This window comes from Corvus cornix, chromosome 1 (genome assembly GCF_000738735.6).
Source record: "Corvus cornix cornix isolate S_Up_H32 chromosome 1, ASM73873v5, whole genome shotgun sequence".
NCBI classification, from domain to species: Eukaryota; Metazoa; Chordata; class Aves; order Passeriformes; family Corvidae; genus Corvus; species Corvus cornix.
In genome coordinates, this window is record NC_046332.1 from 33,988,420 (window position 1) to 34,000,831 (window position 12,412).

Below are 12,412 nucleotides of genomic sequence, written 5' to 3' on the forward strand. Positions count from 1 at the left end.
CACTCTTGTGACTGGGAGGGTAAACAAAGCGCAGGAACATCACTAAGAGTTCTGAAAGGAAAGATGTAAGAATTTGATAAACAAAAGAAAGGACCAAGTTCAGACTCAGAGTAGTGGGTGGACAATTATGTCCTGATTGAGATCCTTAACACTGTAGGAGAAGAGAGCTGTGTATGGCATTACAACTCTGACTGCAGCAAAAAGCATGTGGAGTTTGAGGAGCAGAGTTAGTTAACAGCAGCCAACCCACTGGGTGTCACTAAAGGAAAGATGTGAGAAGGAGGATGGATTATATCGCTTTATGAAACTTGGCAAGAGCCAAAATGTGTGTTGCTCAGATTAATCCTCTCGGGAGCAATGAGCAGCAGTTCATTTGGAGATAAATACACTATTAAACTGGAAGTAAATGGGACAGGTATGAAGTTGGACATGGCACACACTATTATGTAGCCAGAAATAGTTGTTTTCACTGCTAACCTTGAATACTGGATAGTAAATTTTTTACTGGTAGTTAAAGAATTCAGTGCTGCACTTACTGCAGTTATAGAGGCATGGGCACAAAAGCTAGATGGGGAGAGGGGTCTGTGAAGAGTAGAGTTTGCTTAGGAATGCCCACACTAAAGAAGTATTGAACTAACGGGATGATCAGCTCATTGGAAGACATTTGTAATGGTACTAAGGAAAAATTCTTTCTTTTACTAGCGGAAAATACGGGAGAGCCTTTTTCTCATCAAGAAGACCCCTAAAAATGAAGGAAGCAGAGTGGAGGTTGGAAAAATATCCTCCAGGGATAATAAACCTGCCAAGACACAGACATTTATCAGCATTTTAAATGTCATCTGAGACATCCCCCAATATGTCTGTGGTTGATATGTCACCACACCTATGAGAAACCCATGACTTTCTCCAGTGGCAGCTGAGGGCCAGACAGGTCTCTCTGGTGCTAAAATGGCATAAATACCATCATCTCAGCTGATGAGCATGGTTATAGTCTCCAGAAGCATGTGGAGACCAACCAGTCTCCCTTTTAGTAAATTATCCCTTCCCTAAGGACTGTCAGAGCAAGCACAGTTATTAGCTTTGGTAAGAACAAAAAGAAGGGAATCATATTTCTGTCAAAATTTATACCAGATAAATTTTATGAGTTTGATATATCAATAGATACAGTACAGTACATTAATGATTTTTCCACCTCTGGAAGATATTTTTTTTTCTTGCTATTATCATTTGAGATGTGCTGGAGAACCAAAATCTTTCACCAGGAAGCACATCTGTGATATCCTCATGGGCAGGAGGACCAAGAAAGGTTAGAAAGCCATGAACAGATGCTCTGTGGAACAAAGTGGGCTGCTGGGTCAAAACTGAACTAAGTTCTGTTATATGATATATTTGGTTTTTGGGGGTACTGGTACTTCATCATGTTGATCCATGTTGGCACCTGTGACTCAACACACATGGTTTCTTTGAGGGGAGAGCAGCAGAGGGACACTAATGTTTTAGTCTTACTACAGAGTTTGGGAAGCTGAGAAAATTAGAGGATGTTATTTCGCTTATTATCTCCATAATTGAAATGCTAAATTTCTTTCAATCCTCTTATTCTACTCTGTGAAGCCTGAAAATGGCTTTGGCAATACAGGTGATAAGGACCAAAGAGTTGGCTGTAATAAAGAAGAAGACTTTAGATTGTGTGTGCAAATATCTCATGCCCCTGTTCCTGGGAAATCAATTTAAGCTAGTACTGGCTACAAACCACTGCTTTGGGAAATCCTCACTTTTTCACAAATAAAACCTTTTTGTTGTTGAAATCTATGACTCACGAACTGAATATAAACCTGTAAGAGAACTGCTGTTTGTAGACAAAGTCATTCATGCATTTGACAAAGGTTTAGTAGAAAAAGTTGTCCTGAGCCTAAATTTGTTTCCTAATAACTGGAATTTAATAACCAGTCTGGTCTCGAAGGAGACATGCACAGAGGCTGCCAGAGCAGATTCAAGGTAAGACACCGGAAAATGACTACATTTGGCAGTGACATGTATTTAACACTTATTACCAATTTTGGAAGAAAATATCTGGAGCAGGTAGGAGTTGGCCATTAGAAAGATCATCTCCAAAATGTTGCAGAAAAAATATATCAAAATGAAGGTCATTTAGAGTGAGCAGGCCATGAGAGAAGGTGCAAAATACATTGAATTTCCTTCCGTATCCCTGATTGAAGTCTTGCAGAATATACAATATGCAAAAGAGGCTCATGTTGGTTCTTAGGAAAAAAAAAAAGGCTCTCCAGAAAAAAACCCAGGGCTTTATTTGTTTACATTTTCAGGGCAAGGAAAAACCCTACAAATCTATATGTTTATGCTTGATGATTGGCTGTTATCAGAAAATGCTTCTGTGAAATAGGAGCTCATATGTACCATCCAGTTTTGTGGTAATAGTACAAATGGCTGATTAATAGCTGAGAACAGACCATAGTTTACTGAGCATGTGTTTAAGTACTTTTCAATAAATATTAGTTCTAATAATGTAATCTCTTATCCCCATAATTCCCTGTCTAAATGGCTGGTCAAAACAATGTAAAAAAGCCCTTCAGAATGACTATTGCAAAATCAATCAGCAGGGGTTCTCCGTTGTCACCACTTTCAAATTCCAGTGTGACTCCGGTGGAGTGGTTGTTGTTGATAGCTCTGATTAAGAGAAATCTGAAAACACATACATTTGCATTGCTAGCAACCAGCCCTGAAATCTACTATTACTTTCAAATGTGTAAAGAAAAATATGTAATGGACATAATTTGAATTCTTGGGTACTTGTATTTCAGGTAACAGTATTGGGCACCTCTGGTAGTAGAAAGTGGCTGTGTCTATACTGTGGAACAAAAGGTGCTTATTCATGTCCACACTACATAAGTCTGGCTCCTTCTAGAGCAGTTTTGACCTGGAAGGAACCAGCTGGAATTACCCAGAACAGCCAGGGCTTCATGTAACGTGTAACATCTAACAGTGAGGATAATGAGGGTCCAGGCTTGAGCATGTTCCTCAGCCTCCATTTCTTTGGGTGATACGGCCGCTCCAGAAGCAGTAGTGCTACAGAATTCCAGCAGTTCCAACTAACCAGAACAGGATGCAGCTTGAACAGTGAGCACACAAAACAACTGTGTTTGCATCCATTTGACAGCAGCAGTTAGGATGTTTTAGTTGAGATGTGTTGGACAGAAGCCATGGCTGTGGAAATCTCCAAACAACCTCTAGTAAGGCTACTTGTTAGACTGACGAAAAGGATGTTAGCTTATACACATGTGATGTTTTCTAACCATTAATTTTGGGATTGGAATGAAGGGCATGCTTTGGGGACTGTTACTTTAATGGCTGAATTTCCCAGACAATGGAGCAATTTCATTTCTAAGCCTCTCAGTAGATACCAGACAAGGGATAAAAATAAAGCTCTTAGAAGATCCCTCGGAAACAAGTAGTCCCTGAATGCCACATGAGCATCAGTGGACTGATTTAATTTTATCCATTTCATGAATGAAGTATAGTACTAGGATTAGAGAGAAGTGATTTTTCAATAGTTATACCATGTTTGTGTGTATGGAGAGAATTAATTGGAAAAAGAGGTGGTTTCTGTGATGAAAGTATAGAAATTATGATTTTCTAGAGTAGCAGTGAAAGTAGTAGATTAGCAACAGAGTAAGTTTGTACTTGGTAACCCACATGAAGGTCTGACATCTCTGCTATGGTCTGATATAGTTCTTTCATTTGGTTCCTCACCTTTCTTTTCTATCATTTTTTCCCCTAGTAATCCTTTCCCTCCAGTTCATCCAAGACAGTATCAAGCAGATACTGGTATTACAGAGTAGCTAACTAGAATCATCCTTGGTGCATCTAAGTAGGAACACACAGATATTATATTGTAGGTCTGCTCTGAACTCCAGAGGCTTCCTTGAATCCAGTGATGCTCTTTTCCACAGTTCCTCACAAACTTTTTGTTGTTACAGAAGCAATTGGATTAGCAGGAGACAGCAGCAGTGATTTTTTTTTTTTTCTGGGTTTGTTCCTGATGTAATTTCTATTCTCTGCCAGTCGCACTCATTCTTTTGAACCCTTCTCTGTCTGTGCCTCTGTGGATCACTGTAAGTTTAAAAGTTCCAGTTTCATTCCATGTCACAAATATTTGTGTCAGTCAAATATAATAATACATGGTAGCAAGTGTAGAAGCTTTAACTTAGTTCTAGCTGTCACTTAATAAAGCCACTTTTTGATGGATTAGGAGATGAAGCCAGAACTGTTTTAGGTACAAACAAGAAAGTTGCTGCCTGTTTTCCTGGGCCTTTGGGACTTCACTGTTGCTTAGATCCAAGAGGGCATGAGACATGGAGGCAGTCAGATATGACTGCAGGAAGCCTAGATGCAGTATGTCATCCCAGTGCCCACATCCAGATCAAGAATTGGAAGAGGAGGCAATTTCTAACGTGTTTATTATGTAAAACGTATGCACAAACTGAGGCACTGGGTACACTGGCATAATTATCTGCTGTGAGAATGGATACCCTGGTGCTGAATGTGATTAACCTGCAAACAGAGCCAAGAACTATTCTTGTTTCAGAAAGCCCATGTTAAACCTGCTTGCCTGTGAAACTGTGCTCAGTGCTGCTGTAATTGCACTCATTGCTGGCATACACTGTTAATAACAAGTATTTTTGCTGCTGTAGACAAGGGTAAAATGTAAGGATGTTGCAGTGAGCCAAAGCTTGAAAGCCCTCACTTAGCTTGGATGCTCAGGATTTAAACTGCTGGGGAAACTTTATATCTCTGGCTACTTATTATTACATACAACATGTTCTTGGAAACCACTCCACATTTAACAGCAGTTAAACCCATCTGCTGCTCCTGAATTTTCATTTCATTCACAAGCCTGTTTTAAAAGTATTTTTGGACTTGTCTCCAATGTGCTATCAGCTGTTCATTATTCTGTTGTAAATTGATAAAAAGAATGACTCAAATTTTAAAAGAAAATGTAGCCTCCTATATATTTTTGAGCTTTTCATTGAAACTTGCCTTTCCATCACTGTCTGACATAAATGAAATTTTTAGTTCACAGCAATTATTCACCATGGAAGTTCATCCCCTCCTGCTCAATTCTGCAGAATCCATCTATAGTAGTTACATCACTGGCATGAGGGGCAGACTTGAGTTTAGCACTGTGATCACAGATACTGTTCAGTATATTGAAGTTCCTGTGAGGGCAACAATTTTTCATTGCTTTATTTAGAAACACCATCACCATTTTCTTTGCACATCTCTTCTCCCTATGTTCATGTTTTATTACTGTTACTTTGCATAGCAGTACTTCAATGCCCTCTACATATCACTAGTAGGAACTATGTAGATTTTCATGAGATCTCTTTTTGAAGACGTTTTTAAATAGAAAACTTTATTTTCCTCAGTTCTATTGGTGTGGCTGACTTTTTTTATGACACTGCATGATGTTCTCGTATGAAGGTAATATTTGCTGGACCATGGGACTTCCCAGTATTTAATAGGCACTATTTTTTCCATGGCAATAAACTGATCCTTCCTTAATACACAGATTAACAAGGCTTTCCAGACTATAAGAGTGTTTAAATTCTTCTAAAATTGTTGTACTTCAACTCTGAAACTTGTTTGGCTCTAGGTCTTGTATAAAACTTTTCCTGGATTTTGGATTTTTGGACTTACGGTAGTTCATAACATTCAAAGAAACTTGAAATTTTTTTTTTATTATTTTTAGTTAAAGAGTAGGAGATTTAGATTTTCTGTGCAACAGCACCCCAAATTTTATATTTTATAACTATATATTTGCATTTAATAATAGCTAGTGTGAATAACAATGTCTGTTAGAAAAGACTTCCTTAAAATAAAAAGAGACTTTTTGGGGTGGGATTCAGTTGTCTAAGATAGGCATATCACTATTTTAGATGTCCTGTAAGATCTGAGGTGTGCATATGGCTGTCAGAAATGACAGGGGGAAACGCAGTCCCATTTGAGGGAGCAGCTGGAGACAGAAGGATACCTTAATGCACCTGATGACATGTGACAGCTCTATTTGGGAAACTCAGTCTCACCTTTAGGGTTGCCACGTTTGTAGCTCATGGTTTGATGAAGAATGCTGTTTTAAATGCTACCTCACTTGCCTTTGAGTAGAGTTTGTTCAAAAGACATCTTTTACAAAGAGGATTACATTTCTACAACCACTACACCCACTAGGGGCATTTGTAAAATCTTACCTTGGAAGCAAGTATGTATTTACTTTATTTTAACTTAGCACACAGGAATATGCCTTTTGCTTTTAGCTGGCTATTAATCATCTGGTTCCAAATTAAAAGTGCTGAAATTACTAGGGAATAAACCTCTCATGGAGTCAAAGCATGTAGGACATGGAAAGGACTGGAGACTTTCAGTGTTTCAGCACCTAGCAGCTGAGGGTTTTTTTCGCAGCAGCAAATTTGGAGTGATTTCCCTGTTTTCTCTCTCAGTTGGAGACAACTGCTCACTATCCCTATGTAATACCCTGTTTTCAGTCTTCCTTAAGTTGTGAGTTTCCTCTTCTATGATTTTCTTTGGCTTTTTCAGTGCTTATCTTAAAACAAAGTGCCCCAAAATGATACAGTTCTGCTGGTGTCTCATCATCAATGATTACAGCACAATAGTTATAACCCTTGTCCTTATGCACAGCAATTCTTCATATCTTGAAGGAAGGCCATTTCGCAATAGAACCTCACTCTTGGCTCCTCCTTAGTTAATGATCTCAACAGAGGTGTTCCTTACTCTGTATTTTTGCTTTTGATGTTTCCTCTGTCAGGGAAGTGCTTACTACTCAGTGTGCATTTCTTCTATCTGGTTTAGGGTACTACACACTTCTCAAAAGTCTCCAGAACCAAATAGTCAAACTAAACTACATGTACACAAAAGCTTGCTGTGGTCAAAGTGCCTCAGCTCCAGTGGACTTGGCCATAAAATGCCTCCCCGTTATTCCTGGTAGCTTGGTGCTGATGTTAGGGAATCCATGGCTGCCCATTACACTGTAAAAGAAGTTACTCTGGATGTTTTTCATGTAAAAATCCTCTCTGTGTAAGCTCAACTGAATATTCAGACCTCCATTCATCCCTCTTCCCTGAGGGGGAAATGCACCCTACACAGTGACTCAGGGCATTTAAGCCTGAAACCATTCCCAGTATTTTCCTGTGTCTCCAAGGGGGCTGCATACCTCAAGACTGACAACATCAGTATAAGTCCCAATTCTTAAAAATATCGTTGTATGACAGCATTAATCCTTTTAAGCAGAGCCAGAAGTCCCTTTTCCTTAGACTATACTTTATACTGAAAAGTGTTACACCCTGAGCTTTTTGACTATTATTAGCCACTCTTTATAGCAACAGAGTTTCGAGACTTCCCTGAATGACTTGGCCCAATGGTTTTATACTTGCTGTGTTTTATGCTTGCTATTAAAAAAGACTTAATCTTGCAGGTGAGAGTGAAAAGGTGTTACCTTTTATACATAAAAAGAAGTGGGTTTATACCTAAAGGGGGTCTACAAGGAGGCTGGAGAGGGACATTTTACAAGTCCATGTAGTGACAGAACAAAAGGAAATGGCTTCAAACTGTCAGAGGGCGGGTTTAGGGTAAATATAAGAAAGACATTCTTCACTGTGAGAGTGGTGAGGCACTGGCACAGGTTGCCCAGAGAAGCTGTGGATGCCCCATCCCTGGAAGTGTTCAGGGCCAGTTTGGATGGGGTTCTGAGCAACCTGGTCTAGTGGAAGGGGGTGTTGGAACTAGGTGATCTTTATATCCTTTCACACCTAACTCATCTATGACTTTTATTCTTTTTAAAATTAGCGTTCTTTATTAAAAATAGAAACAAAAAGTCTAGAGTAACATAGTAAAAGGTGAGGATCAGCATTACATAAGCATCGTAATGGATATGGCCTTTGTAAAAATGCTTTTAACTCCCTTTTGTATTAAACATTGTGTAAAAAATGCTATTGAATGCATAGCTACAGATATGGTAGTTTTGCTATCAACAAAAACTGAGATCCCTGCCTTATGTCTCCCCTTACTGACAGGGCTCTTCCATATTGTTGTTGTTTGTTAAGAACTCATGTGTTTTCTACAATGGCATTGACTCATGCCTATGTGGGAGACTGAATTCATTATAGATTTTCTGTTTCACAAAAAAATGGAAACCTGATGTTCATTAAAAGCAAATATATAACCTCCTACTGTTAAAACTTCATAAATTCATAGTGATAATTAGAGTGGGTTTTAAAATTTAGAAGCAACAGGGTAATTTCTAATTTTAGCTAGAAAGAGGTGGACTGTTAAGAGAATGTTTATTTATTCCTTGTAGCCTTCTTGCTTCATTTTCTAATAATTACTTGAGACTGGTAAATGTTGCATACTAAAACTAAACCTAAATACAGTAGTACAGTGTTAATTCTTGTAAAATATACATAACTTGCTTGTTCTTCCTTCAGTGATAAATAGCTAATCCATAAATATTTATAATGAATAATATGCATGCACATTTTTAATACTATATCATATAACGCCAATTTATTTTTTGTTATAAAGCCTCTGGGCAATTCAGCATGTGTTAACACCAATTTACAGCTCCAAGGGAATAAATGAGCCCACTTCCCCAAAAAACAACCTGGGAAGCAAACCCACACAACTAAGCACCATATGCAAAGACAATAAAAAATCTGAGTTTGGAACGTGTTTTGAGTAGATGTCTCTATGTACTTCCAGAAAGGCCAAGAGGAAGAAAATCCCACAGGTAGAGGCCTTCAGCTGGGACCTTTTCCTGAAATGGAATGGACTAATACACAGGTGAGAGTAGTGAATTTGGCTGTGAGAAGTAAGTGAGGAAAGCAAATAGTTTCTGAATTGCTGCTTCATAGTTTTGCCAATTTTTCTCCACCAATGCTTCCCTGGACCCAAAAGTGCCTATTTCAGGTTAAAAAAAAAAAAATTGGTGAATGTTTCAATAATTTTCAAGATGCTGTGGCATGTAAGAAGCCTCAGCTGCATACTGATCAAACTGAAAACCGTTTGAGCTATTAAAAGAACAATTTGGTTCGAGTTGACTTTTGACAATTTAGGAAGATAACGATATTGCCTTGGTAGTCAATGGAGAGACTTGATCTGAACACAATTCTTCTAACCTGATTTGGATGGCTACTTTAGACAGAGGTGGATCATGCCCTGGAAATGATTTTATCTCTCCAGTGCCTAGATATTCTTTATGGTCAAATAACCTAGGTGTAAATGTCTCGACTTTGCTATCTCAAGTGGTCAGGAAAATTTCACCTTTATCTTTTTGAAATTTCTTTTTATTGCCTATTGGTCCGACAGAGGTACAATCAGTCTCTGAGATGTAACAGGCAGGACCAAACCAGGATATCAGTGTATTTATGGACCTGGACAGTGTGACAGAAAAAAATTGTTGAAATTTGATTTGGTGTTTTGGGGGTTGGTTTGTTTGTTTGTTTGTTTGCTTTTTAATCAAAGAACTTTTCCAGTAGAGGAGTTGTCATTGAAACCAGAAGTACAAAAAAACCCTCCAAATCAAACAAAAGTGCAAGTGACACTATTGCACCAGGATAGTAAACTCCATAAATTTCTGTTTTTAAAATACTCAGTTTAGTTTATGTTGCAGTTGTATGCTCAGTTTTCAGTGTATGACCTTCTGCCACTATGATAATAGATGTGTGAGAAATTTGATATTCTGGCTGTTCGCCAGTTGGGTCCTTTGCAGTCTTGGGAGGAAAAGAAGGCAGATTAAGGTATGAAGATAATGCACACTAATGGGATATTTCTGGAAAAAGTAGTCTAAAGTGATATATTGTTGGTGTCCAAATTGCTATCGCTTGTTATCCAGGGTTAACAAGATTCTGGGATAAATAGGGCAGATGAGGATTCTGAGTGATCTTGCACAGCTCTCTACCAGCTGGACATCAATTTATAATGGCTTAGGATGTCTAGGTAATTTTCCTTAATGTAGGGGCCAAAAATATGTAATGACTAAGGTGGCAACCTGGGATGAAATCAGTGGTAAGCATAATGGACCAGAATTCTTATAGTATGTATCTGGACACTCAATTTCTACCTCCTAAGATTTTGAGAAAAGTTTGACAAAGCTTATTTCTTGGTTTATTTTGTATGTGACTTAATTAATTTGTGCTGCTTTTTTGTAAGCCAAAAAGAAGCAGAAATGATGCCAGTCAATCACTATTTAATTAATTGTGTCATTTATTCATGCGAAGATGAACAAAAACTCTGATACCTCTTCAATACTGAGTGGCACACAGTAGGAGGGAAGTGCTGTTTGCTCCTTAGCAAGCCCATATGGTGGTAGGAGATCCAGTGTCCCTACTGTACAAACAGCACTGAATCTTTTCAAAGCATGTTAAACAACATCTGCCAGTGATAAAATAAGTAAAACAGAAGGCTCATTACTTGGTAACTTTCACCTAAGATCCCTAAAAAAGGACGCTGAAAAGATCTGTTGGAGAATTTTTTAAATTCTAGAGTGTGAGTGTCATGCTATTATTTTCACCTTTTTTTTTCCAAATAATGCTGCAGAGCAGGTTAGTTATATTTCTGCCCTGGAAAAAAAATATTGGAAAGATTAAGGAAAATTTAGCTAAAAAAGCAAGCATAAGAATAAATTAGTCGTAGGAAGAAATTAATGACAGTCAACATAGTTTTAAAGAAAAGCCATTTTGCTAGATAAACTTCATTCCAATGGGAATTTGCTTGTTGAATGGTCCTAGGCGTCGTTTAGGTTTTTGTAAGGCATTTCATTTAATTTTGTATTTCATCTGGTATAAATAAATAATAGTATACTTTATCAAAATAATATTCCTCAAAGACTGGCATCTCAAAACACGAATCAATGAGAAATGACCCTTACACAGAAGTTTTGAGGGATCATAGAATCACAGAATGGCCTGGGTTGGAAGGGACCTCAGAGATGATCTAGTTCCAACCCCCATGCCATGGACAGGGACTACTTCCACTAGACCAGGTGCTGAGAACCATGTCCAGCCTGGCCTTGAACACTTCCAGGGATGACGCCTCCACAGCTTCTCTGGGCAACCTGTGGCAGTGCCTGACCACCCTCACAGTGAAGAATTTCTTCCTAATATCCAATCTAAACCTTCTCTCTTTCAGTTTGAAGCCATTCCCCCTTGTGCTGTCACTGCATCCTCTTGTAAATAGTGTCTCTCCACAGTCTTCCACAATTTATAATTGGGTGTGGACAACATATTTCCATATTTTCACAAATCATTTGGAAAGCCAAATGATTGTGAAAGGCTAAATTCTTGGATGTTAAAATTTGAAAATAATGCAAAGATTGAAACAATAGAAAAAAAAAAATGGAGGACACAGTAATCAGATTGTGCAATCCAGTTACAGTCTAGCCTGGTAAACAGAGGCCATTCAAACAAAATTGTCATTACCAGGAAGAGAAATATTACACAGCCAGAAGGAAGCAGTGGCAACCTGACATACACATGAGGATCCCAAAAGCTGATGTAAGTGATGCTAGGAATGTTCCAGAGGAGAGAACAGACAACTCAGTGGGGCTTGTATTATGAACTTGAATGTAAAAAACCTCACAAAATTAGGAGTATGGAGGTGCTTTTATTGGTATGTGCAACAGTGAGGCTATGGAAGGAGATATTGTACCAGGTTTTGGCATCTGTAATTTATAAAGATAATAAATATCAAAAGAGAGAAGAGAGACTAGAACGGAGAAAAATTCTTCCAGAGAGAGACATGACTTAATGACAGTGTATCCCTAGGATGACTAGGAATAAGAGGATTCTTCACAGTAGCAGAGAAAAACAGAATGTGTACCAGGGTAAGAGTAAACCAAGGCCGGGCAGGGGCTGCTAAAAATGAGAACATAGGATGAGCCATCAAGGAAGGTGTTAGATCTCAGTCCTTTTAGGTTTTCAGGATTAGGTGCTTTTCTGAAATAGGTGTGCGCGCTTGTGTTTAAGACAAGCTGCTGTTGTCAGTGTTACGTGCGGCAGTACACTTGATCTCGATGATCCAGTGGTGCTTTGTGCCTTAAACCTCAAATCTTGGAGGTGCCTGTTCTTTGCTCCAGGCGAGTCAGAAGAAACTTTTTCTACACAGGAATGTGGGGTTAGATGGTATTGTGGAGGGAGATTCAACTCATAGAACTAGTGTATTTTATCACATTCTTCCCCAGTCAGTAGTTCAAATGGAGAAATGTGGAGTTGTATAACTTGGCCTAATGAAAGCATTTATTTCCTTTTTACTTCCTTCCCACTTCCTTGCATTTTAATTCATTAAAAAAGCTCAGTACACCCACCTCCTGGCCTACATGTGTGGAGGATAA

At 38.5% G+C, this 12,412-nt stretch overlaps 1 protein-coding gene across 21 annotated transcripts in view; it reads left to right on the forward strand.

Annotated features, from left to right (window-relative positions):
• DLG2 (discs large MAGUK scaffold protein 2) overlaps positions 1 to 12,412 on the forward strand; it is a 1,001,253-nt gene that overhangs the window by 389,759 nt on the left and 599,082 nt on the right. For 14 of the 21 annotated variants that reach the window (XM_039562448.1, XM_039562454.1, XM_039562457.1 and 11 more), the window contains one exon: positions 8,785 to 8,865. The exons of the other annotated variants lie outside the window; for them this stretch is intronic. In XM_039562448.1, coding sequence (XP_039418382.1) covers positions 8,785 to 8,865 — 81 coding nt within the window. The remainder of the gene's footprint in view (positions 1 to 8,784; positions 8,866 to 12,412) is intronic. 21 annotated transcript variants of the gene reach the window in all.